General features: G+C 39.6%; 1 protein-coding gene across 1 annotated transcript; it reads right to left on the reverse strand.

Moving 5' to 3' along the window:
- Positions 1-356: 356 nt before the first annotated feature.
- On the reverse strand, positions 357-25556 carry gucy2f (guanylate cyclase 2F, retinal). The gene is made up of 17 exons (XM_041809604.1): positions 24815-25556; positions 21029-21330; positions 20356-20710; positions 20137-20221; positions 15489-15585; positions 15199-15324; positions 14784-14864; positions 12519-12695; positions 9583-9739; positions 9233-9382; positions 6032-6180; positions 5767-5930; positions 5494-5686; positions 3017-3191; positions 726-824; positions 537-631; positions 357-446 (listed from the first exon to the last, which is right to left on the reverse strand). Exons 1-17 carry the CDS (start codon positions 25554-25556, stop codon positions 357-359), a joined length of 3237 nt encoding a protein of 1078 aa, XP_041665538.1.
- Positions 25557-25967: the final 411 nt, after the last annotated feature.

Genomic DNA, 25967 nt, shown 5'->3' on the forward strand with positions numbered 1-25967 from the left:
TGAATGAAAAATCACACGTTCTGTCTAGAGGTTGTGTGGCGTCCCAGACATGGTCTTGACTGTCATTCATTAAGACACAATACATAAGATAAAATGATCGATTTTCAGGGCCAAACCCTTACCAATGCCGGATCTTGCTATAACGTGAAATTTCTTAAGAACAAATTTAAAAAATCTCTTAAGAAGATTCTGGTGAATGAAGCCCAATGAGAACAGCAGATAGTTTAAGATCACTTAGATTTCAATAAAACAGGGGATCTATGGTATCATACAAATGGGCTACAGCATAATAATCTATTGCACACATGTATTAAGGATTTTGACACATATACAGTGCTAATATAAAAATATCAAGCTTACCCTGGTTTAATCTCTGGAGGTTTTGGCAAAGGTTTAGTGAAGTCTGCTTTCCCCACAAGCCAGTAAGTCTCCTCAATACCTTTACCCTAAAGAACAGAGAAGGCACATGTCAAAGAGTGACCAATATGTCCTAAAAAGAAAATGCAGCGGTTAAACTGATCATTGAGAGTTCTTACCTTCAGCTCTGTCTTGCCTCTGACTTCTATTTTATAACCCTCATTAAGTGAAGAGAGGATTTCCACAGTGCTCATATTTACATGGATTCTATAAGCTAAGGGACACCAAGACAAAGAGGAGAAAGCATTTAATCAATAAACATAACACAATATGACCTAAAGTGGTCTGTATGTGAGGAGAGTACTTACGCAGCCCAGTGGATTCCATGCGAGACGCAGTGTTGACGGTGTCTCCAAAAAGGCAGTATCGTGGCATAGTCAGACCCACCACCCCGGCAACACAAGGGCCTGAACATGGGACAAAGAGAGGTGTGTTTTAACTTTAAAAATGGATCAAACAGAATGAGCTGTACTCATTTTCTTTTAGTTTTTGACAAGCTTAGTGTTTCCCAGCATGCAGCAGCATGACCATTCATATTGGAAAGTCAATACTAATCCATTTTGCGATTTATTTTTGGGCTCTTCTGCTTTGAAGAAGGGCAGTGGGTAGAGTTTGAAAACGAGAAGAGAGGGTGGGCAATAACATGCAGGAAAATGGGCAACAAATAAAATTTGAACCTGGGCCATCCATGTGCATGGGTCACAACCTTACACTGGGCCATCAGCACCCCCAGTCCATGCAATCTAAAGGTGAAACGCAGCAGCTCATCTATTTTCAAAACAATGGTTAAACTTTTTATCTGTTGGGAGCGCTTTCATATTAAAATATTCCCATCATGCACACTTACACATAATACCAGCATTGCCGCGTTGCAATTTGGTTTTCATAAACATGAAACCGTGGTATTTTGGATTGGGTGCCCGTGGTAAAGCCAGGTGATTTCTGATAAGGATGGAAAAAAAGAGACTTGGGAAGTACTCTCTGCTGAGTATCAGCTCACCATCCTTTACTGTAGACTGCCCCTTGCCACAGACTTGAAGTCAATCACTCAGTGAATAACTTCACTCATGGTGCAGGCATGTTTAATATCGAAAAAACAAAAATCTCCTAGAAACATGAGCAGTGTTGGGGGTAACATTACTTTGTAACGCATTAGAGTACTCAGATAACCTCTTTGTTGTAATGAGTAACGTAACACTTAAGTTCTTAAAATTCAAGTTATTAGTTACATTTTCATAAAAGTAATCAGTTACTAAAAGGAAAATCCCCAATTTCCTCCCATTTCTGCTGTGGCTTCAAAAAGAGAGAAAGAAGATAAGGAAGCTCCTCCAAGCATCTTCATTGTTTCCTGTATTCACTGCCACATAGCGCTGTGGCAGAGAGAGGTGAACATCCGTGCTAATATGCACGCATCCCTAGCTTGATGAGCCTGTGAGATAACAGAGAGGGCAGCATGGCAGTGTGGAATCATCCCCTTTATGTTGGATTTTTGGATAAAGAGACAAGAGGTAACCTGGCACGCCAGATGGATGTGTTTCACACATTTATCTGGAAAACCACTCATACAGAGCATTTGGGAAAGGGCAGAGCCTTTGAAAAAAACTTGAAGGGTGATTGGATGAACATTCTGTCTGTCACATCTTTATGGGCCAACAAGAGCAACCAAACAAGTGACGTAGCCGCTATCAAGCTGAGGACTAAACTCCATAGGGAACTGCATAATGCAAACCATGGCAACTGTAGGAATGTCAGTACACGACTTTTGTCGTTTTTGAAAAGAAAACAACTCACTGCTGTTCTTTGTTCTTCCTTTAACGAAGAAATGTCAAGTTCTGATAAATCACATAAGACACATTCATTGCACAGGTGATTTCAGTAATTGTGAGACTACTAGCACCAAAAGGCTGGAATTAAATGAAGTCAGTCACTTTAAAGAGGGCGAATATTAATGCAGTCATTTATTTCACCTTAAATATTTTTGTTTAATTGACATTACCTTGTAGAAATCTGTTCTTGCTTTGACTTTAAGGATTTTTTTTTGTAAATAAAGACAAATTATATTGACCATGAGTGTTCATAAAATCATTAAAAATGTAAAACACCCAAGGGGTGAATTCTTCTTACAGGCACTGTAAACAAAGGAACAAAACAAACGGGAAGAAGAGGAAGAAGTAAAGATTTACTCATTACTGTTTTTCATCGTAATCTCACAATCAGTCGCAAAATAAAAACTAAACTAGACTAACAAAGCAGCATTAAAAATAATCACGACTAGACTGAAACGGACAACCAAAAGTTAAAATGAAACTGATAAGAAATCCAAAATGGTTATGACATTGCTTTTGGGATAATAGGAGGTACAATCCAACACAGTCAAGTGAGGCAGTAATCAAAAAATGTTACTTTTTTTATAAAAGGCACCAGTCAAACTTTGACTAGAGTTGGATTGACAGCAGTTGACTTTGACCAAAACCAATTCAAACGACACAAACAAACTGTGGTGTTGAAATCCTTCCTACAGTCTCCCTTGTTTTCACTATGATGAACAACTTAAGACAAGAAACAAGTAAGTAAGGTAAGGAGTGTGATAAGGACTCACCTGAGTGGATTCCTATCCGTATCCTGATGGGCACATCTGGCATGTGCCTCATCCGGAAGGTTCCTACAGAGCTGAGGATGTTCAGAGACATGTTGGCAATCTCGGCAGCGTGCTTGTTGCCATTTTTCTTTGGCAGGCCTGATGCAACCATGTAGGCATCACCAATGGTCTCCACCTGAACATCACCAACAAACGTGTTAATGTAACATTACATCAAACAGAAAGGGGCCCTTTCTGATGAAGCCGGTCACTTTAATTTGGAATATTATTTAGTAATCAGAGGAGTATGGTATACTAAAATAATCTACTGTATGTGGTTGTTTATAGGTGTGATGGATGCATAGATTGTGGATGCTTCTGTTGTGATCTTGAAACATTTGTAATAAAAAGAACCATAACTTTCTATCAATGTATGACATAATACTTAAACACCATTCATTACGATAATCACAATAACGAAGAGAAAACACAGTCCAGGGGTGGACCGTCAGACTTTCAGCATGTTGCAACTAACAGATCAGCTTCTATTAATGTTATGAATAACAGATTCATGGTTAACAGTTGTTTCTGATAACCCCCTCTAAATCTAACAAAATACCTAACCTAAAATTTCAAAAACATTTCTGTTAACTTTAACAGAAATAAAAATCAGGCTTTACATAAAAAGCTGACCTGAAACAGTTTTGGGTTCATACAAAATTACTAAAACAAAAATAATTTAAAGACAAAATGCCTTTAGTTGACTGACACATCTTCCACAAGGAAGACTACAGACTAGGACTACTTGAAACTAGATCTTAGATGAAAATAAAGACTAAAATATTAGTGATGGACTGTTGAATATTCTAAATCCATGATATTTCTCCATAGGGAATGTCAACATATTTATAAGTATATTTTAAATCCCTTAAAGTATTGATAGTGCATTATTAAGGGTGTTTACATTTATATTAATTTTATAATTTACTGATTAAATTAGTTCAAAGAAAATAGAAAGCATGACTCAAAGTGAAGATTAAAAGTACAGATTTTTCTATTGACGAAAAGTAGACTAAAATGTTTTGGAGTTATTGTCAAATAAAGGTTTTAAATGACTAAAATGTGAGTAAAACTGAAAGTCATTTTAATCTAAAAACTAAAAGTAAGACTAAAGTTAACACTGGTCTCAGGCACAGGGTTTTATACTCTATATTATTATGAGTCTGTTCGTTGCAGATGTTGATATATGATGATATATCTTTGAATTCCTTAGGGTTCTTTTGAAGACCTCACTTGAGGTCTCTTTCTGAATCACAGATACCAAAACAGGTTTTAATAAACCCAGAGACCACTGGTCATCAACTGGTGGCCTGAGGGGTCAAATCAGGCCCCCCCAAAGCTTCCCGTCTGGCCCCCAGAAGATCATTTAATTCAGAAAAGCAGGAAAAGAAAATGTGGTTTTAAGAGTATTTTTTGGCTTCAAATGTCTACAGCTGTTAAATCAACCCCCAAAGCAATTAATATTCAAATAGTTTTAGATTGACTACAGAAATTCACTTGTCAGCTATTATTAGTTGGTGTTAAAACTGGCAAAAATGAACGGATAAAGTGGCAAAAAGGGGTTAAAGAGTGGCATAAATTGATGATAAGCGTCCAAAATGGTTGTAGAGTGGCAAAAAGGGACAACAACTTGCAGGAAAGTGGTGGAAATGGTTAAAATGTGGCAAACCATTCATATTAAAGGGAAAAAGGGGCAAAAAGTATATCAAAAATGGGTTAAAAGTGGCACAAAATGTTGCAGAAATGGCAGAATGAAGCAGTCAAGTAGTGAAAAGTGTGAAACATATTGGTGCTTAATCACAATTGTTGAGGGCCCATTCTTAGGGCATGTCTGTCTCCTTGTGGTCTACGACATTATAGATTGGGAAGAGCTCACTGTTAATGCCTAAAAATGTCCTGTGTTTTAAAAGAATTACAAATAATAATAAAATTATATGTCAATCAGAACAACATATCGATTTAATTTTTCTTTATTTGGAAGTCTGGCCCCAGAGACTCTGGCAAGACTAAATCTGGCCCTTGTGCAAATGTACTTGATGACCCCTGCCATAGGCCAAATATACTCTAAGTCACATGCACAAGTAGACAAAAAAAAAACACTGCTCTTAATACAATATCCTTCATGTTTGGTCCTAAATATTAAATTTGAATAAACATCAGAGAAAAGAGTCTGGTCAGAAAGGCCAAAACTGTTCCTGCCCTTTTGATGTTGCCCCACACAAGTATCAAACATGACAAAAACATCCTAATACTAATAAAAACTTGATGAAACTGAATATTTTCACAAGACAAAACTCAACTACTAAGCAAGTATTTCAAAAATGTTTTAAAAACTAAACTAAAAACTAAATTAAATTGTAAACAAACAGTTAAAATTAATGAAAAATATAACAAATATTAAAAAAAAGAATTACAGTATACTGAGCATGCTCTCTGACCTTGTATACATCGTGGTTACTGAGAACAGCGTCAAACAGAGTGTAGAGATCGTTGAGAAGGTCGACCACCTCGATGGGATCACTGAGCGAGGAAATTGTAGTGAAGCCCACGATGTCACTGAAGTAGATCGTGACCTGGTCAAAGTACTCTGGCTCCACCGTGGCCCCAGTCTTCAGGGCCTCAGCCACTGAGCTGAAAATGAAGAGTTTGATTTTTGAGTTGAGATGAGATTAATATTAGAGATTTTTTCAGTTTTTTTTGTAGGAACTCACGGAGGCAGCATCTCCGACAGCAGTTTTTCTGTTCTCTGTTTCTCCACCTCCAGCTCCTCCGTCCTCTCTCGGATCAGGTCCTCCAAGTTGGAGCTGTACTGCTCCAGCATCCTCAGCATGGAGTCGATGATGTTTGTTTTTTTACCCTTGTTGATGATCTTGAACTGGTCACAAAATAAAAAGTCATGTTAAACTATGTGTGCAGTGTACTTAAAGATTGCCTGTGTGGTTTAACAAAACTTCAAGCCTGCCTCATGAAACGCACCCTATCAAAGATCTCATCAAATGTTGGTCTGCGGTCAGGCAGTTCACTCCAGCACTGCTTCATCAGCTGGATACACTCCAGAGGAGCCTGGTCTGGGGCCACAGTGGGACGGCACATGGGAGGAGGCTTCTTCACCTTGCGAATGATCTCTGGTGGAGAGTATTGACATTTTAATCAAAGTTTAAAAAAAGAATGGAGCTCAGTGGTAATTCAAGCTGTTTCTATTCAGTTATAAGTCACCTCTCATTCATATCATTCCCTTAATTACCCTGCTAATCAGATTCTGCCACAACCTTGTTTGACCAATCATCATGCACCTGTCATGTTTTAAATCTGTCATTCTCTCTTTCACAGTCAGCCTGTCATTTCAGTGTTGGTGCAGCAACTGTCCTCCACCCCAGCCACCTCAATTCAGCTCATAATTCAAGTACATGAAGTCATCACAATGGGGTCCACTCGCCAGAGACATTGCACATTTCTCTTTCATTAACATTTGTATATATATATATATATATATATATATATATATATATATATATATATATATATATATATTCTTAAACTCATATTAAGTCTCTCTAATTGAACTGGTATTATATCAGGTAACTGTTAAACTTGATTATGAACCCTGCTTGATGGCAAAAGTATGAACAATGTTAGGGTTTTTCATGACCAAAATTGAGATTTGAGTTCTAAGCAGCGATAAACAGGCCGTCACATCTTTGTGCAAATTGGGGTGTTACTATGGAAGTACAGCAGCTTTGCATAACATGTTTTGACAAAAGAGTTGTGTTGTTTGTTTTATATATTAAATTTTGAGCTTGGAGTTTCTGGTTCCCCCATTTTAGCGTGTACAACATTTCCCCCTTGTTTTCCAAGTGAACTCAACAACATCATATTTTTTTATCTACCTTGACCAGGTTGAGCATCAGCGTTAATTTCTTCAACTAAAAATGTGTCTTAAAATGTTAGTGGAAAACCTTTTTTCCATAAGAAAGATGTGACTAGCTAGATCTTTTGCCTACAAAAACTCATGATACTTCTCCACTATGCAAATAATGTAAGTCATTAGGTTAGGACTAAAAGTGAAGGTCAAAATATCAGAACTTTTTATTGACTAAAACTGAAGTGTTTCAGAGTTTTTGTCAACTAAAACTACACAAAACATATACGACTCAAGGCGGCCTTACACCTAACGACTTTCCGTCCGATTTCAAAGATGCAGACAAAATTCCAAAGTTGGAATAAATCACGGGAGTCTTACCAAAGCTCACTCCCATTGTCTCAGTCATTAGGTGTAAGGTGGTCATAAGACTCGATTTTGGCCATTTTAAGGCGGTCTTTCTTCAGTCTTGGTGTTACAATAATACCAAACATGTTTGATATTGTCGTTAGTCTTAAGTCTGGTTGTATGCAAACTGTCGTCCACAACCAATGGGAGCTGGTGTTATGCGTAAGCAGATTAATTCACTTCATTCTTCAAAATATGAACATGAGTGTAAATTAATCTAGAGCCGCTGAATGTTCAGCTATAACTCAAGAGATTGAAAAACTTCTCTGCTCAGAGCTGCAGTCAGATCTCTGCACCTGTGTTTTTGTGTGCCTTTTCTGTCAGTTCAGTCCTGGCTGACGTGACTGGTACAGTAAACCCCTACTTGGGTTTTCAAAGTAAAAGCCCGATCAGTTTGTTTCCATGGTGAGATGACTGGTGTTTTCGTGCTTTTATTCTGAAGTGTTCCAGATTGTTCCTCGGTTGTTGCAGTAACATGCAAAGTTGCTTCGGTGTTTAACTTTCCTTTCATTTCTACTTGATGTAAATGATTTAAAAACATCAGGTTATGAGAGCTATTAACTGCGATCTTCGTCTCTATCTACATCTTGTTCTCTGCTGAAAAATTGTTGGTGTAAATTGCCACCAGATGCATGATGGGAAATAATCTCAAAAGGAATCATACTCTAGTCTTGCAGTAAGTGATCCACAGTTGTTGAGTTTTTTGTCACAGGCTCAGATTTTGCAAAGACCGGGGGTCACTAACTACAAGACTAGAATACGATTCCTTTTGAGAAAACAACTTTTTAGGTTACTGCAATAATCAAAGATCTATCTTTGACACACTAAAGGATAAAAGTGGCATATGAAAATGCATGTTGCCTCGACTCAGAAACAAACTTATCAGGCTTTTATTTTGAAAAACCCAATAAAGGTTTACTGATTCTATCATGTGAGACCATCTCTTGTGTTATGAGCAGACATTTAGTGGCTTCACATTCATGTTTTGAAAGGTTAACTGTTTTAAAGTGCTTATGGACAGCTCTGGCTCCCATTGTTTGTGGATGATGGTCGCATCATTGAAAAGACAATATGAGTACGACCAGGCTAAAGACTTAATACAATATCAAACATGTTTGATATTGTCTCAAAGATTGCTTTAAAACTGCTTGGATTGAGTTTTATGTCCACCTTACACCTAAAGACTGAGAGTACAGGAGCATGCAGCAACTTTAGCAAAGCTTTCATGATCTTACTCTGACTTTGGAATTTTTCTGCAACTTTGAAATCTATTGGAAAGTCTTTAGGTGTAAGGTCAGCACAAAATGCGACTAAAATTAACAACTTCTGATATAAAGACTGACTGAAACTGTTGGGCAACCAGGCATCCTCTTTTATAACTGAAGTTGTCATGGTTGTCCTCCTGTGTTTTTGGATTTTGTGTTAAGATTGTTTTTGTGTTGGAGAGGAGGCTCTATGTGTTTTTCTTTTTCTTGCTGCAGGCTGATTGGGCAGGAGCACTGGGCAGTCACAGCTGAAGCCTATTTTTGGCCAGTCTCTCCTCTTAATGACTTTGTATTGAGCCTTCAGATGCCAGAGTATTTCTTCAGCTTCCTGAGTGGTAACCTGGCTCTCTCAAATTCAACTAAAGTACTATACTATATGTATTATAGTGGGTGCTGTTGAGCCTTTTTTTTTTGATGCACATGCACAAACTTCCAACCACTAATTTAAAATTTTGTGCAAATTTTGATTAATTCTGATTAATTCTGGGGCATGGCAAATCCCCCTTTTACCAGAGGAAACATAGCAATGCCTTGCATTCCAATAGGGTCCTCACATCCACATTGTAAAACAACACATTTGTGACAAATATAAAAGCATTTCCTGTGATCAGCCTGACTCTGTTTTTTTATCTGTTAAATACTAACCCTCAGGTGCTAGTCCCAGCATGCAGTACGGTGGTCCTCGGACTACCACCTCTTGCAGGATGATAGAAAAGCTGTATACGTCTCCTTTGTAGGTGCCTCTGCGTGAAATTGTCTGGTCCCTTAAGAACTCTGGAGCTGTCCAAAATAGATCTGAGTGAAAGAAACAAAAGGTTTCATATTAGACTTGAAATGTGATATTTAACACAACCGCATGTAAAGGACACATGCTTTTGTGTCCTCATTTTTACACTATCTTTGGAATCATATGGATTAAAGAAGTGGACGGTTCAAAATATATCAGACTTTAAAATAAATTGATGAGACACATTTGCATCAAGAGCAGAAGGTACCTTGAGGTGGATGTTCCTCCATCGCTGCCTTCTGAGACTCCAGCAGCTCATTGAAACCATAGTCAGTAATCTTGAGGACAAAACGCCCGTCAACCACACAGTTACGGGATTTTAGTCGACCATGGGGGAAATCTCTGTGGTGAAGGTACTTCATACCCTGGAAGTACAATAATAATACCAAATGGGTTACTGTGACTAAGCAAGCTAACATGGATAAAGGTATGTGGTTACTAAATGTCCTCTCCATCCCTGACTTGATTAGAGCTTCATAAGTCACTGGGGTTTCCCTAATCAACAATGATACTGAGATATAAATCAAGCAAAAAATGATTACATTGGAAAAAGTTGCAGACTGAAGCCTAGGTCAGATAAAACTGCATGTAAAGTTAAAGCCATATCCTGTAGCTGTAAGATTTTGGGACCCATCTGTCCCATATCTAGGTTGCCTTGGGTGCCTTGCAAATTCCCAAAGGAAAGCATAGCAGGTTTGATTTTTCTTTCTGCCATCTTTGATTCATCACATCTCATCGGTGAAGTTGTCCAAGAAGAGCACAGAGCCCTCTGCATATGCAAAAGTCACAAACGTAAACAAAACAAATGGCAAGTTAAAAAAAGGAATGAAGAAGTTGTGCCACTAAATAAAAGTACAAGACAGAAACAGCCTTTAATGAAGAGGCAGTCTTTTGTGCTTCAGCCCCTCCACAGGCAGAGAGTGGTGCTCACAGACAGGACCAGTAGCTAACAGAGGCGTTTCAATAGATCTATCTCACAGACAAATCCAAAGATGGAGTCTGACTCTGATGAGGATGTAGTGCACCTGATTAAACTGCAGTGATTTGTGTGCTCCAGCTTCTTCTTTGGATTTAGATCTCATTGATACACTTTTGTAGGAAACAAACTATACTCTGGAATGAACATCTCTTTTTTTTAGGATGTGTTGTAGTAAGAACTAGAAAAGAGAAACGTGGGCGAAAGACGGCAGACGCACTTCAACACAGTGTTGATTTCATCGACTAAAACTATGGCTAAAAATGTTTGTTGACAACTTTTTTTTTCAATGACAAAAACTAGACTCAGACTTAGAAAAATTGATCTGTGATGACTAAAACTGGCTAAAAGGGTTAATTTTTGTGGGTTAATTTGTCAAAGAACAATGCAGCTGTATCTATTCTGCCTCTCAGCTGTAGAAAGCAGGGACCCCAGGTTTGGCAGAGTGCAGAGAACACACTACTGTGATTTGATACCAGATTTAGGCAAGAGAATAAATGCTTGAACTTAAAGTATAGACTAAAATGTGAGGACTTTTTATGGACTAAAACTAGACTAAAATGTTTTGAGTTTTTATCAACTAAAACTAGAATAAAACTAAAAGGGTAGAAATTACTAAAATATGACTAAAACTAAAATGCATTTCATTTAAAGACTAAAACTAAGACTAAAATAAAAAAATAGCTGCCAAGATTAACACTGTTTTAATAGCCCTGTGAGTAACAGCCATAAGCATTAGCATCAAGCTAGCTTATCATTCACTGTATGGTTTAGAAAGACACAATGTACAGCAGATATATGCTCATATCTGGTCCTCTTTCTGGCTGATGTCTTGGCAAGCCCTTTTCATTTCCATCATCACATCAGTCATTGATTGGTCAGGCATCAAACGGTGCGATCTGTCCTGTCCATCAATTGATACACAGCAGAAATGAATGACTAGTCTGACTCTAGGCCTAGTCTGACACAGTGACCATCCTAACTGACAAGAAGGTTGTGCAGTCTGACCCTGGCCTAACAGCGTGTCCTAATAGCAACATAATTATCTTGATTATATTGATTCTCATTACAGTGTAACACAAACCGTACAATGTGAAGTGATATCCATGGCCCATGCAGTTAGGACATGGTGTAAGGTTTAGTGACTGAAGATAACAAACTTAATACACTGCCTGGCCAAAAAAAAAAAAAAGTCGCCACCTGGATTTAACTAAGCAAATAGGTAAGAGCCTCCTATTGGATAATTACTGCATGGGCGATTATCTTTCAGCTAGCAACAAGTTATTTAACCCCAGCTGATGCTGATGAGTAACTCCTCATTTCTTAAAAAAACATCTCGAAAGACATCCTGTGGTCGTGGAAAAGATGTTAGTCTGTTTAAGAAGAGTCAAAACCACTAGTCAGTAGGCTAACCGGAAAAAAAGGCTTCAGTTTGCTAGGGAGCATAAAGACTGGACTCTGGAGGAATGGAAGAAGGTCATGTAGTCTGATGAGTCCAGATTTACCCTGTTCCAGAGTGATGGGCGCATCAGGGTAAGAAGAGAGGCAGGTGAAGTGATGCTGTGGGGGCAGTGCTATGATCTGGGGTTGCTGCAGTTGCTCAGGTCTAGGTTCAGCAACATTATGTGCCCAAAGAATGAGGTCAGCTGACTACCTGGATATAGTATAATGAATGACCAGGTTATTCCATCAATGGATTTTTTCTTCCCTAATGGCATGGGCATATTCCAAGATGACAATGCCAGGATTCATCAGGCTCAAATTGTGAAAGAGTGGTTCAGGGAGCATGAGATATCATTTTCACACATGGATTGGCCACCACAGAGTCCAAACCTTAACCCCATTGAAAATCTTTGGGATGTGCTGGAGAAGGCTTTGGGCAGTGGTCAGACTCTCCCATCATCAATACAAGATCTTGGTGAAAAATTAATGCAACACTGGATGGAAATAAATCTTGTGACATTGCAGAAGCTTATCGAAACAATGCAACAGCGAATGCGTGCTGTAATCAAAGCTAAAGGTGGTCCAACGAAATATTAGAGTGTGTGACCTTTTTTTGGTAGCAACTTTTATTTTTTTTTGGCCAGGCAGTGTATGGTCAAGAGAAATGACAGCTTGTATCTAGAGAATTTTACAGAATATCTTACATGCGATCTGCCCATGCTCACCTTGATGAGGTCCAGTAAAAGTGAGGACTTGAACATCCAGTCTAATTTAACGTCCTCGTTCCTCAGCAGGTCCTGCAGACTGCCCCGGGAGCAGTGCTCTGTCACCACAGCGAACATGGAGCAGTCCGAGAAGAAGCCGAGGAATGGGTTCACATTCTCGTTTCTCAGGTCTTTCATCTGAGATAGAAAAAATGTTCGGATTAATGGAATAATTAAAGGAAATCCATTCAAGCAAGAGAAAACCTTAAAGTCCCTGTAAAGTGATTGAAAATATCTGTGTTGTAGATCTGTTGCATGACATGCCACTGTGTTATGAACCACCAGGCCAAATTCAAGTCATGAGAAACATCTCTAAATAAATAAAATTAAAATTCACTACCTGCTGGTAGGGCTAGGCTACATACTGTTAGCTGGTAAATGCATATGTGACTTTTATTGTTTATACAAAAGGTTGAATGCATTTATTACTTGCAGATTTTTTTTTTGTCAATTAATATATGTAAATATTTAATTAAAATATGATTAAAAATGACATCCAACAATAATGTGAATCATTTTCCTCTTTTTATCCCTTTGATAAATTGACAACTGTAACTATCAGATAAAATTTGAGCAAAATTTAATTTTATTATTTGAAAAGAAAAAGGAATTTGTCTTCCTCAGTGAATCTGGGCAGGTAGATCAAGCTTCTCTGCTAACACTGTAGGTTGAAAAAGCTTGGTGACCAGGGATTTACAAGTTTGAGCTCTATGCTCCATCTTTTCTCTCCAAATCACCTAAAAAATAGCAGCCTTTGCCAAACTTCAGTGTGCTACAGCCCAGTTTAAAACCTGAAAAAATTCTGCAGCCTACCTAAAAACCCTCTACAACCATAACCTGATATCATAACTAGATACATTTATTTGTCATAAACAGGGGATTTCAAACTTAAATTCCTTGCTTTCTGATATGCTAACATTGCTTGGAAAGTGTTTGTGGGGTAAGAAAATAAAATGTATGAGCCTCTGGCATTTATTTTGTTTTAATCAGGCATCTGCAGACACTGAAAGTTTCTTTTTTAATATTTATCTCTGTAAAAGTACTTTGTACACTATACTGCCAAAAGTATTCACTCACCCATCCAAATAATTAAAATCAGGTGTTCCAGTCACTTCCATGGCCACAGGTGTATGAAATCAAGCACCTAGGCATGCAGACTGTTTCTACAAACATTTGTGAAAGAATGGGTCGCTCTCAGGAGCTCAGTGAATTCCAGCATGGTACTGTGATAGGATGCCACCTGTGCAACAAGTCCAGTCGTGAAATTTCCTGGCTCCTAAATATTCCACAGTCAACTGTCAGTGGTATTATAACAAAGTGGAAGTGACTGGGAACGCCAGCAACTCAACCACCAAGTGGTAGGCCACGTAAAATGACGGAGCGGGTTCAGTGGATGATGAGGCGCATAGTGTGCGGAGGTCGCCAACTTTCTGCAGAGTCAATCACTACAGACCTCCAAACTTCACGTGGCCTTCAGATTAGCTCAAGAACAGTGCGTAGAGCGCTTCATGAATGGGTTTCCATGGCCGAGCAGCTGCATCCAAGCGATACATCACCAAGTGCAATGTAAAGTTCTCGTCCAACATCAGTGTGTGACCTCACAAATGCCCTTCTGGAAGAATGGTCAAAAATTCCCATAAACACACTCCTAAGCCTTGTGGAAAGCCTTCCCAGAAGAGTTGATGCTGTTATAGCTGCAAAAGGTGGACCAACCTCATATTAAACCCTATGAATTAAGAATGGGATGTCACTTAAGTTCATACGCGAGTCAAGGCAGGTGAGCGAATACTTTTGGCAATATAGTGTATATCAGCAAACTCCTCACTTGTAGCATTTATATCTCTGTGACACTAATTAATTCTTAAAAGAGAGAAGCAAGCAACATAGTAGAATGTTCCATGGGTGTCACCAGTTAATCCAACACCAGTTAAACTGGAACACTGGGTGAATACATCAGACAAAATAAATGATAAAAAGGTGGAATTAGTTAAAATTTCCAGCTGTGTTTTGTTACTTCTGAGCCTCAAATAATTACATGCAATTGAGTGTTTTTTTTTTTTTTTGGTCATTTAAAACACAATATTTTTTTAAATCTAATTACTGTGATTTTTTTATTATTGTAAATGGCCTCTTAGTGGCCCACCTGTAGTACCTCTGGAGCCCACCAGTGGGCCTTGACACACGTTTTGGGATTCTCTGTTCTACAGGAAAAGACATGAGTTGTACCTTTGTGAGAATCTTGGTTGTGCTTTGCTTAACTTCTTTGAACTGTCCCTCCTCAAACTTCTTCAGCCACACCCAGTCACCCTGGAAAATAAAGAGATATTTTGTTACAGCAATCTTACATTTTTATTTAGAGAGTTAATATCAGTGAAATCATAATATATATGATCATTTTACTTTATACATTGCTTATTTCTTTTTAGAATAATAAAAGTTAGAAGTCACCTCATCAGCCACTTAATTTAACACATGACCTGGTATACATGAGTAAATCAGTGTTTGCTGAGTGTAGGTTGTTTATGTTGAGTTTGTCTAAGTAGCTGTAAAGGTCCAGACCTGCACTTTACAATAACAACCTATAAATACTGATTTAAATCTTTACATCTTTAAAATAGAGGCTGTTTTTGTCTTCACTTACCTCATACACAGCTACATTTGTGGTCTCATGAGTTGCCGTTTGCATGCTGTTCACAGAGTGTGAGTTATCTGCAGATTTGTCTTCCATCCCACTCTTGGACTCACTCAGATCTTCTAAGGTGATTTTCTGTTACCCCAGGGAAAGATTTGATTATAATAAGTCCATCCCTATGCACATTATCTCAAATTCTGAACTTGAACTTAAAGAAATGGATAGTATGACTGTTATATTATTATAGTGTATTGTTCTAAAGTTCAGTCACATAAATGGGAGATTGTGATGCTTCTTACCTTTTTGCTAAGCTGAGGATTGATAAAAGTTAAATCCTCTAAGGTCAGGAGGATTCGATTGGGGCCTTTGAAGAGCTGGATTTGTTGTAGTCTCCTCCTGCCAGAGACATTTTTTTTAAAAAAGATCAGGAAACTGCTTAAACTATTGGATTTCAGAGTCAATAATCTATCTCACAGATCAGTTTTAGAACAAGAGGTTTTCCCTCTATGAGACCACTTTTGTTCTCCAGTGAGCATATGGTGATCATGAGAAGATATAAGGTTAGAGTCAGGATCAGATGGGCACTTTTTTGACGACATAAACCATAAAGTCTAAAGCATGTGTTGCAAAGTGATTTGGGAGATGTTCATTTAAACTTTGCCTTGTAGACGGCACACACTCACAAATCCAGGCACAAAGGGGATGAATTGAAAGTCTTAATTATACATGGGCCTGTTTTGGGAGTAACATGAATCAAACCAACCAGAACCCCTCCACACAGCAGAGGACTTTGGGTTGAAACATACTCATTGTAGTCTGTACACTGCTACTGCCCAGAATGACAGATGCTAAAAGGATATTTCTGACTGCTGAGTGTTCACCTTTCTTGTCTTGTTTTGTTGTTGTTCACTTTTAGAGGTTAAATAGTTTGAGTGTGCTTCTTTTATCCACATTGCAGTTTTTTTTCTATGAGGCAAAGAAATCAATTAAACCTCATTAGAGATGAACTTTTATGGTCCTCTCTTGCCCACACACAGTCAAATTCAGTGTCGGGGATCTTTTCTATTTATAATTTAACTTTGGTGCAACTTGAAAGAAAACTGAAGAGGATAATCTTTGGACTTAGGGAACTTTCAGCAATCCTGTTTGAAATTAAAATGTTTGCACATTTCAGGGAGGCGAGTGTACCAGGCTTTGGGTTTGCTTTTCTGTTTGTGGCCCCTGTGTCAAAGATATTTGTCTGTGAACCATACTGTATGAAAAAGACAGCGCACTTGGTTTAAACAGCATACAACAGGCACTTTGTCTTCCACGACAGTATAGACACTGTATGGACAAAAGTATTTGGCCACACATTTTGACCACAGTATTTGGTCCCAAGACAGCATTTGGAATGTCTTGGTCTTGTTTGGGACTCAAGAGCATTTTTACTCAGTCTTGTTTCAGTCTCAGGCCGGCTGGACTCTGGATTTTCCATCAAGACCGGTCAAGACCAGCACTGATCTGCTATTCTTTGACTTCATTAATGTGAAAATAAAGAGAAGCACTTGCCACAGCAACAAACAGCTACTACTGCAAAAACTCTGACATCCGTCCAGCTTATTTCTAGTCAGAAATACCTCTGAACACTTACTTTAGGCCTCATTAACCTGACAAATTTAGATAAACATCTCATTTTCAGATATTAAAAATAATTCTGGACTTGTCAATTGCTTTTAAATACATACATTTATACATTTTACAAGAAGTTACTTGAACAAATTTGTTAAAATTTGAGATTTTTGCATGTTGTGCTTTGAAAGAGTTGCAGACGCCTTGTTTTGATCCATCACATTTATTGAACTGTTCAACCTTGTCATGGTATTTAGAATTTATTTTTATGGTCTTGGTCTTGTCTTGGTCTCTGTGCACTCTGATCTTGGGCAAGTCTTGGTCTTGGATAGTGTGGCCTTGAGTACAACACTACTTCAAGCTACTGTGAACCACCTTTGCACTAAGACATTTAATCCCTGCAGGATATCCCAGTGACTTTAAAGAGTGTTGCCCCTTCAAACAGGACACACTTTGAGAATCTAGGCTATACGGCACCACTGAAGGGTACAGTTGGTCTGCGTAATTTAGTGTTTCAGATAAAAATGGGCTGACAAAACAATGCTGTCTGAATATATCAAACATTTTTTGAGAGTTTTATTTTGCAACCAGACGGCTCCTCTGTGTCTGTTGTTTTGGGGGATTAAGCAGAGCCTTCTCTGCCAACTAAAACTGTATATCTATTTTGCAATAAAAATGATTAAATGCATGATGAGAGTGTTCCTGACTGAAATGAAGCCTATTCAGGAAACGGTAGTCATACGCTCAGCCAACAGCCAGGTGATCCCAATTATCACCTCCTAGCTCCCACAGCCAATCACAGCTCTTTCTCCCAACACAGCTGTGTATTTACATATGACATACTTCTTACTAATCCCTGCATGTATTAATGCTGATGCACCATGCTGCTTGCTGGCAAAGCTTAACCTCTTCCACCCCAGCCTCCTCCTTCATAGAATAAAGCTGTTCAACCTTCATATTCAGATTCATGCCACTATAGATTAATTGCTTAAACATTTTACTGTGTTCAGTATGCATTATTATAAATCTATCTATCAATATGGGCATTTCTAGCCATGTGCTCCCTGGAAAGTCTAGGCATGCCACTTGAATAAGCCAGAGAGCATCTTTTGAGCAGCACCTTCTCCCCCAACTAAAACTGTATATCCATTTTGCAATAAAATGATAAAAAAAAAAAAATTATGAAAAGAGTTTTCCTGACTGATTTACATTACACAAAGAAGCTATGCCCATTTGCTAAGCTGTGTTGCCTTGCTTCTCCAAGCGTGTCCTGTTTAAAGGGGTAACACTCTGAAATCACTGAAAGGTAATGGCACTACTATTGCCAAGTACTGTGGAAAAAAACTATTTTAAAAATATCAAAATATGCCTGTAACATGTGCAGTGTTCTACAGTCACTGACAAAAGTATTGACACCACTGGAATTTTTCCAGAAAATACACCATTTCTCCCAGAAATTGCTGCAATTACAAATGTTTTTGGTATACATGTGTTTATTGCCTTTATGTGCACTGGAACAACAAAAAGAATTTGAAGAAAAAAGACAAAATTGACATGATTTTACACAAAAAATTGAAACCAATCTCTTCCTATAACCATCAACAAGCTTCTTATACCTCTCAACTGGAATTGTGGACCACTCTTCTTTTGCAAACTGCTCCAGGTCTCTCAGATTTGAAGGGTGCTTCTTGCAACAGCAGTTTTGAGATCTTTTCATAGGTGTTCAGTGGTATTTAGATCCGGACTCATTGCTGGCCTCTTCAGAACTCTCCAGCGCTTTGTCTCCAACCATTTCTTGGTGCTTTTTGAGGTATGTTTGGGGTCATTGTCCTGCTGGAACACCCATGACCTCTGACGCAGACCCAGGTTTCTGATACTAGGCCCTACATTGCGGCCCAAAATCTTTTGATAGTCTCCAGATTTCATGATTCCTTATACACAGTCAAGGCACCCAGTGCCAGAGGCAGCAAAACAACCCCAAACATCTTTGAAGCTCCACCATGTTTGACTGTAGGTACTGTGTTCTTTTCTATGTAGGCCTCATTCTGTTTTCTGTAAACAGTAGAATGACGTGCTTTTCCAGAAAGCTCTACCTTAGTCTCATCTGTCCACAAAATGTTCTCCCAGAAGGACTGAGGCTTACTCAGGTACATTTTGCAAACTCCAGTCTGGCTTTTTTATGTCTTTTTGTCAGCAGTGGGGTTCTCCTCGGTCTCCTGCCATAGCGCTTCATCTCATTCAGATGATGACATATGGTCCGAGTCTGCAGGACAGCCTGAATTTGTGTGGAAGTTGACTGAGGATGTTTATCCACCATTCCCACTATCCTGTGTTGCATTCTTTTGTCAGTTGTTCTCTTCTGTCCATGTCCAGGGAGATTAGCCACGGCTCCATGGGTTATGAACTTCTTGATTATATTACGCACAGTGGACAAGGGAATTTCAGGATCTCTGGAGATGGTCTTATAACCTTGAGATTGTTCAGATTTTACCACAATTTTGCCTTCTAAGTCCTCAGACAATTCTCAGCTCTTCTTTCTCTTCTCCATGTTTGGTGTGACACACACAGACACACAACACAAAGGTTGAGTCAACTTTTAGACATTCTAACTGGCTTCAGGTGTGATTTCTAGATTGCCAGCACCTGTTACTGCCACAGGTGAGTTTAAATGAGCATCACATGCTTGAAATAAAATGATTTACCCACAGTTTTAAAAGGGTGCCAATAATTTTGTCTGGCAAATTTTTTGAGTTTTGTGTAAAATTATGTCAATTTTGTCTTTTTCTTCAGATTTCTTGTGTTGTTCCAATGCACATGAAGGAAATAAACACCTGTATACCAAAAACATTTGTAATTGCAACAATTTCTGGGAGAAATGGTGTATTTTCTGGAAAAATTCCAGGGGTGCCAATACTTTCGTCCATGACTGTACAGCACAGATACCTTTATTTCTAGCTGCTTGTTTGCCAGCCAGTAAACTCCACTGTTGGATAGTTTGTGAACAATGAAGGGTTGTGTGGCAGATTGTTGTTTCAAGTGTTTCTTGCACACACAAAATGACATACGAGGAATATGAAATGTACTACAAAACAAATGTGACACCACATGAATAGTATGAAAGCATTGGGTTATCTGTAGTCTGCCTGTTGCTTTCTGGGATTCATTTCATTTCCCAGAATGTCTACATAGAATGCATGCAAATGCACCTTTTACTGTACATGCAATACAAGCAGACAAAAAAACCCTCAAATTAAAAATGGAAAAAGGAGAACAGATGATGAACTCAGTGTTGAGCTTTCTGGAATAAACCAGAATCTGTTTGTTTTGCAGTTGTACCTGATGTAAAGACTTATGGCGAGCCCAGCTAAAGCCAAAATGAGGATGACTGCCAACACCACTATGATGTAGGTGACCTCCACACCTGAGGGTGACAACATGCAACTTCAGCTTTTTGTAAATCAGAATGGAATGAATAAAACAATAAATGTGAAAAGGTGTTTGAAAACATCCAAAGACATGTACTGTAGGTGCCCAAATGTTGACTCCACCTCTTACCTCCTGTGCAGACTGCAGTCTTGTCAAACCAGCAGCTGGAATCAGACGGTGGTGGAGATCCTCCTGGGAAATTAATAGACCTCCCAGCAAAACGAAGCACTCCAGTTGACAGGTCCACCAGATAGGTCTGATACAGCTGGCCCCCTGTGTTGTCAGAGTCTAGGATGACATAGCTAGTCTTAAGTTCCCCAGCATTGTCCACCTGAATCTTCTGGTTGAAGCCATTGAAGGTGATGTTCTTTGTGAAGTAGGCCAGGTTTGAGCCGGACAGCCACATGCCTGCTTTCCTAGCATTGTTGATGGACTTGGCCAGCAGGTAGATGCTGTTATAGATGGTACCAAAGAGTGGGTTAACCTGAAAAGGGTAAGGAAAAGCTGAATTATAGCCAGCCTTCCCTCTAGACCACAACTGTACTTTCACCGTCCAACAGTTGAGGCATTTAGCAGCCAGGCAGTAGTCCTAGTTTACTTAAAAATAAACTATATAGACTGTTGTAGTATGATTAGAGATTAGAGATATAGAGTATTTAACTTTTCCTGACAAGAACCAGCTAATGGGGATCCTAATAACTTTCCTCTTTCTTGTGGCAAAGTGACAGAAATATGAGTACATTTCAAACAGAGCTTATAAAAAAACAGATTATTACATTTTGGATGACATCAAAGTCTGTACCTGCTCAGGCTGCACAGATACCGACAGTTCCTCACTCCTCTTGGCGGCGGTGAATGCCTCATTGAAGGACAAAGGATCAGAGGCCACGGTGATGGTGAGCACAGCATCGTAGGCCTCCCTCAGCCTGCTGTTGTTTAGCAGAGGGAAGAAGGTGACGTTGTTGTAGGGCAGGCTGTACTGGAGGCAGTCGTAGGGCACAAACACATATTTCCCTGAGGTCAGGCCCATTTCCTGAGCTTTGAGCAGAAAAGAAGCTTGCTGCTGCCCTCCAACCAGGATGGAGTGCATGCACATGATGATGACTGAAACACAGCACAACAACAATATGATCAACTAAACTATGGGATCTGCAAGTGTAAGTAGGAAGACATAACTGTAGAAAATGCACACATAGATTAACTATAGAGCAGCTGCCTCTGATCAGGCCTCGATGAGGACTTGCTGAATGTTTGCAGCTGAGTAAAAGAGCAAAAACATCTTCCCACCAAGCAGAGCTCTCAGTGTGGTGCTTTGTTCTTCTGTTAATAAAGAAACATTGTCCATTTAAAAAAAAAAAAAAAGCCACCAGAGCTACATCCATGATAATCTCTTTATGATGCCATTATTTATGGGCTGGTAGGACAATTAAACCTCAACCATAGCTCTTGTCACTCTCTCCTAAAATGACACTGATTGGTCCTGTCATTATTAGACAATTAGTGTTTAAGCTTAGCTTGCTAGACACATGAAGACTTTTAAGAGCTCTGTTCTCTTCAATGTGTCAGACCCCACATGTGTTGATAAATAATCACAGATTCCACAGTTGTGTTTGCAGTGTTTGGTGTGGAACAAGAGGATTAACTCACACTCACACCACACATTGACAGATTCTGTTGACCGACTATCTGCTTCTCATGACTCAAAATGCAAAATCTCACACGGTCAAACGTGACTTTAGAAAGACAAAGCTACTGTGGTTAGCTGTCAGCTACATGCTAAGTCCATTTCCATAGCCGTTGCAGTCCAGCTCCCTTCCTTGTGAGTTTATCTGTGGCCAGTTTTACAGTACATGTTGTTAAACACTCATTTTATTGCCATAAATCAACAAGCTGCTTATTCACTTCTGACATCCATCTAACTTTATGCCTTATGTTCACCATTGTTGCCATGGCTGTGTTTTGTTTACTTCCTCCTTCAGTCAGGCTGCTTCCTGATTGGCTATAGCTCTGTTCAAAGGTCTTTGGGGGTCGCAAGGCTTTCTTTGCTCTGAGGTTGCCAAAATTAGATTTGCAAATATTGACTACACCATGATAAAGCTGTTATTAAGTAGTTTATACAAAGGTCTTTTAATAAGAATAGCAAACATTGGCCCTTTTTAGGGTTTTATCAGTGAAATAATGAAAATCTATGTTGATTTTTTGGCAGCGGTGTGTCTTTCACTTTTTCTCTGGGTCCTGTCGGGGGCTCTGCTTTTCTTAGGTACATGTGGGGGGGGGGCTCCAAGGAAAAATGGTTGGGAAACCCTATCATAATTAACAAATCACAAACAGATGAAAAGTATTCAACCCCCTTCAATGTTTTAACCTTTAAGTGATTTTAAGAATCATTCATGGTCAATATAATAGCTGAGATGGGAGAAACTCTGCATTCAACAACTGTTGTAGCTTATGGGAGAGTGGCAAAGAGAAAGACGCTGTTGATGGAAACATATTCATTCTCGTCTAGAGTTCACTGAAAGGCTCGTGGGAGACCTCACAGTCAAGCGGAAGAAAGTTCTTTGGTCTGATGAGACCAAATGGAGCTTTTTGACCATCAGACAAGACACTATATTTGCAGACACCAAGCACTCCACATCACCATAAACACACCATCCTCACTGTGAAGCATGGTGGTGGCAGCATCATGCTGTGGGGATGCTTCTTGACCACCGGCCTTGGAAGGCCTGTAATATAGGGTAAAATAAATGTGGAAAATCCTTGAGGATAATCTCATTCAGTCTGCAAGAAAACGTGCTTGGGAGAAGATTTATCTTCCAGAAAGACATTGGGCTGAAGCATACAGAGAAAGCTACACAGAAATGGTTTAAAAACAACAAGGAGAATATTCTTGAGCGGCAGAGTCAAAGCCCAGACCTCAATCCAAAAGAGAATTTGTGGCCGGACTTGAAAAGGGCTGTTCACCACTGATCCCCATGTAAGCTGCCAGAGCTTGAGCAGTTTTGCAAAGAAGAATGGAGTAAAATTACAGTGTCCAGATGTTAAACTCAGTGCTGTGATTGCAGCCAAATGTGCATGTGCTAAATACAGCATATTTTTTTTTTCATTTACATTATTTTGTAGAAATCGTTTTTCATTTTGGCTTTAAATAGTTTGTTATGTCAAAAAAGCCAAATTATATTGACCATGATTGATTTAAAAAAAATGGGTAAAAGATCCGAGGGGGTTAGTTATTTTCATGGACTGTATGTCAACTGACAGAGTTTGAGCAGTTTTGTAGAGTTTTTGGCACCATTTTTTTGGCGGGATCTGACACTCACTTTTGGGTCCAGCTGGGAACCACTGAATGAGAACATTATACAGTACAGTACAAGGAGCAGAAGTTTTAGATATAAACTTAGCACAAAAAGTAAGGCATTTGTTTTATTTCTTTGTTGTAATAATGCTCCCTGGCAATAATTCTAATACCGTTGGAAAGCCTGTTTATTTCCCTTTTAAATGGTGCCACATTTGTAAGGATCATGCATTTGTGGGATGAGCAGTAGAGCTGAGTATGTGGGTTGCACCCATGAAAAATGTGTCAAATCTTCTCTGCCACTGCCAAACAGCTGATTCTGCCACTGACTCTTGTTTGGTGTTTGGTGGATTGGATGACTGAAGTTTGAAGAAACAAGACATTTTGGCAGTTTAACAATTTGTTCATTTAACAAACAGGAGCCTCAGTAGTGTGTGGAAGAACCATACACAGCCACAACAGCCTGGTTCCTCCTCCTCATGCTGGTCACCAGCCTGGTCACACATTGCTGTGGGATGGCATCCCATTCTTCAACCAGCATTTGTCGCAAGTCAGCCAACATGGTCGTGTCGGTCACTCTGGTAGAACAGCACACCCAAGCTGATCCCACAAGGGTTCAGTGGGGTTAAGGTCAGGACTGCTGGCACTCCCAAATTCTGGAGGTAGTCTCTGATAAACCCCACTCTGTGGGACAAGCATTGTCATCTTGGAGGACAGAGTTCAGTACCAGACTGTGGAGATATGGGACTGACACTGGTTGCAGAATCTCATCTCAATATCTCTCTGCATTGAGATTGAAAATCAGGTGCTAACAAGGCATCTGGGGGTTCCAGAGCTTAAAACAAGAGTGAATAGCAACAGCAAAATAAGCTGTTTGGCATTGGCACATTTTTCATGGGCCCAACCCACATACTCAGCTCTGCTGCTCATCCCACAAATGTATGATCCTTACAAATGTGGCATCATTTAAAAGGGAAATAAACAGGCTTTCCAATGGTATTAGAATTATTGCCAAGCAGCATTGTTACAAAACACAAACACAAACACAGATGTCCTTACTTTTTGTGCTAAATTATATTATACCTTACAGGAAACCAGTGTAGAGCTTATTATAGGGAGGTTTTCCTTCCTGTAATAGGTTTCACCTTTTTCTTAACATTGCTTCCCTTATTGTTGCATTACTGGTGTTGTATCCACTATTTTACTAAATCTCTAATTAAGAGGTAGATTCATGATTTCATCTTCCTTATACCTTCTTAAAATCCATCCTTAGTTTCCACTAAAGCACAGACTCACCTCTGATCTCTCCTGCAGCCTGGATCCTCCTCAGCGTGCTCTCCAGTTCAGTCTCATTTGTTCCGATGGATGCAACCATGCCAACAGGAAGGCCCTTATTCCTCATAGCAGAGGCCACCCTCCCTGCTGTATCTATCCAAATGTCCTCATCTGATGAGACCACTACCACGCTGGCCCACCTGAAGTGTTTGAGCACAGTGAACAACACCTCAGAGGGAAACGGCACCGTCCTGGAGAAGGTCGGGTATCCAATGACGCGGTCCAGCTCGTAATTTACGCAGCCGTACGAGAAGATGGCTTTCTCCCAGTTCTTGGCGAGCAGAGACGCTGCCACGCAGTAACCCGGATTGGTGGGCCCCACAAACGCATCAGCCATCTTCTCATACTGAATAAACGCAGTCAGGGCTTGTGAGGTCTCGCAGGGCTCCTGGAGGACGATGTAGTCCACTTTCAGGCCCAGATCTAGATTTAGATCTCCGTTTATCCTGTTAACAGCGAGCCTGGCTGCTGCAGCCGGCAGAGCCCTGTAGTAAACAGGATCGCAGTTCCAGGGCCCCAGGACCCCCACTTTGAATATCAAACAGCGGACACAACATGGGAACGTCAAGACTCCGAGAAGGATCCATAACAGGAAGTTAAAGAGGGGGAGAGTGGTCAAAGCTGGCCTGCTTCTGATGATGGGTACACACGGATGGTTGGACTCCCAGAGCGGCCCCCTGAAATTTGGAGGAATATGTTGCATTTTCCCTCCAGGACTTCCAAGATAGTGAATCTCTAAATTCACTACTTATTTATAAATCACTGAAAGCTGCAAAACAGGTAAAGATACACGTTTTAGTCAAGTCTAAACTTATACATGAATTAAAATGAGTCACACAAGGCTGAATGTATGCAGAATTACCACCTACCGTTTGTTTGATGCCATCTGCAGCGCGTTAAAGTCCAATACGACAGTCGTACATGTGTCCTCTCCGAGCTGCTCGTCTGTCTCCAGTTTTGCTGAAGAGTGTCCAAACATGCCCCTTACTTTACCTACTCTCTCCAGAGAGGACAGCCATGTCACTGTGCTCGGATTATGGTCTGAAAGTGACGGGGAGAGCTCGGGTGCTGCGTCTGTCGCGTTTGGAGACAACTTCAGCACCCTGGAGAGCTA

The sequence above is a fragment of the Cheilinus undulatus genome, linkage group 2, assembly GCF_018320785.1.
Source record: "Cheilinus undulatus linkage group 2, ASM1832078v1, whole genome shotgun sequence".
NCBI lineage: Eukaryota > Metazoa > Chordata > Actinopteri > Labriformes > Labridae > Cheilinus > Cheilinus undulatus.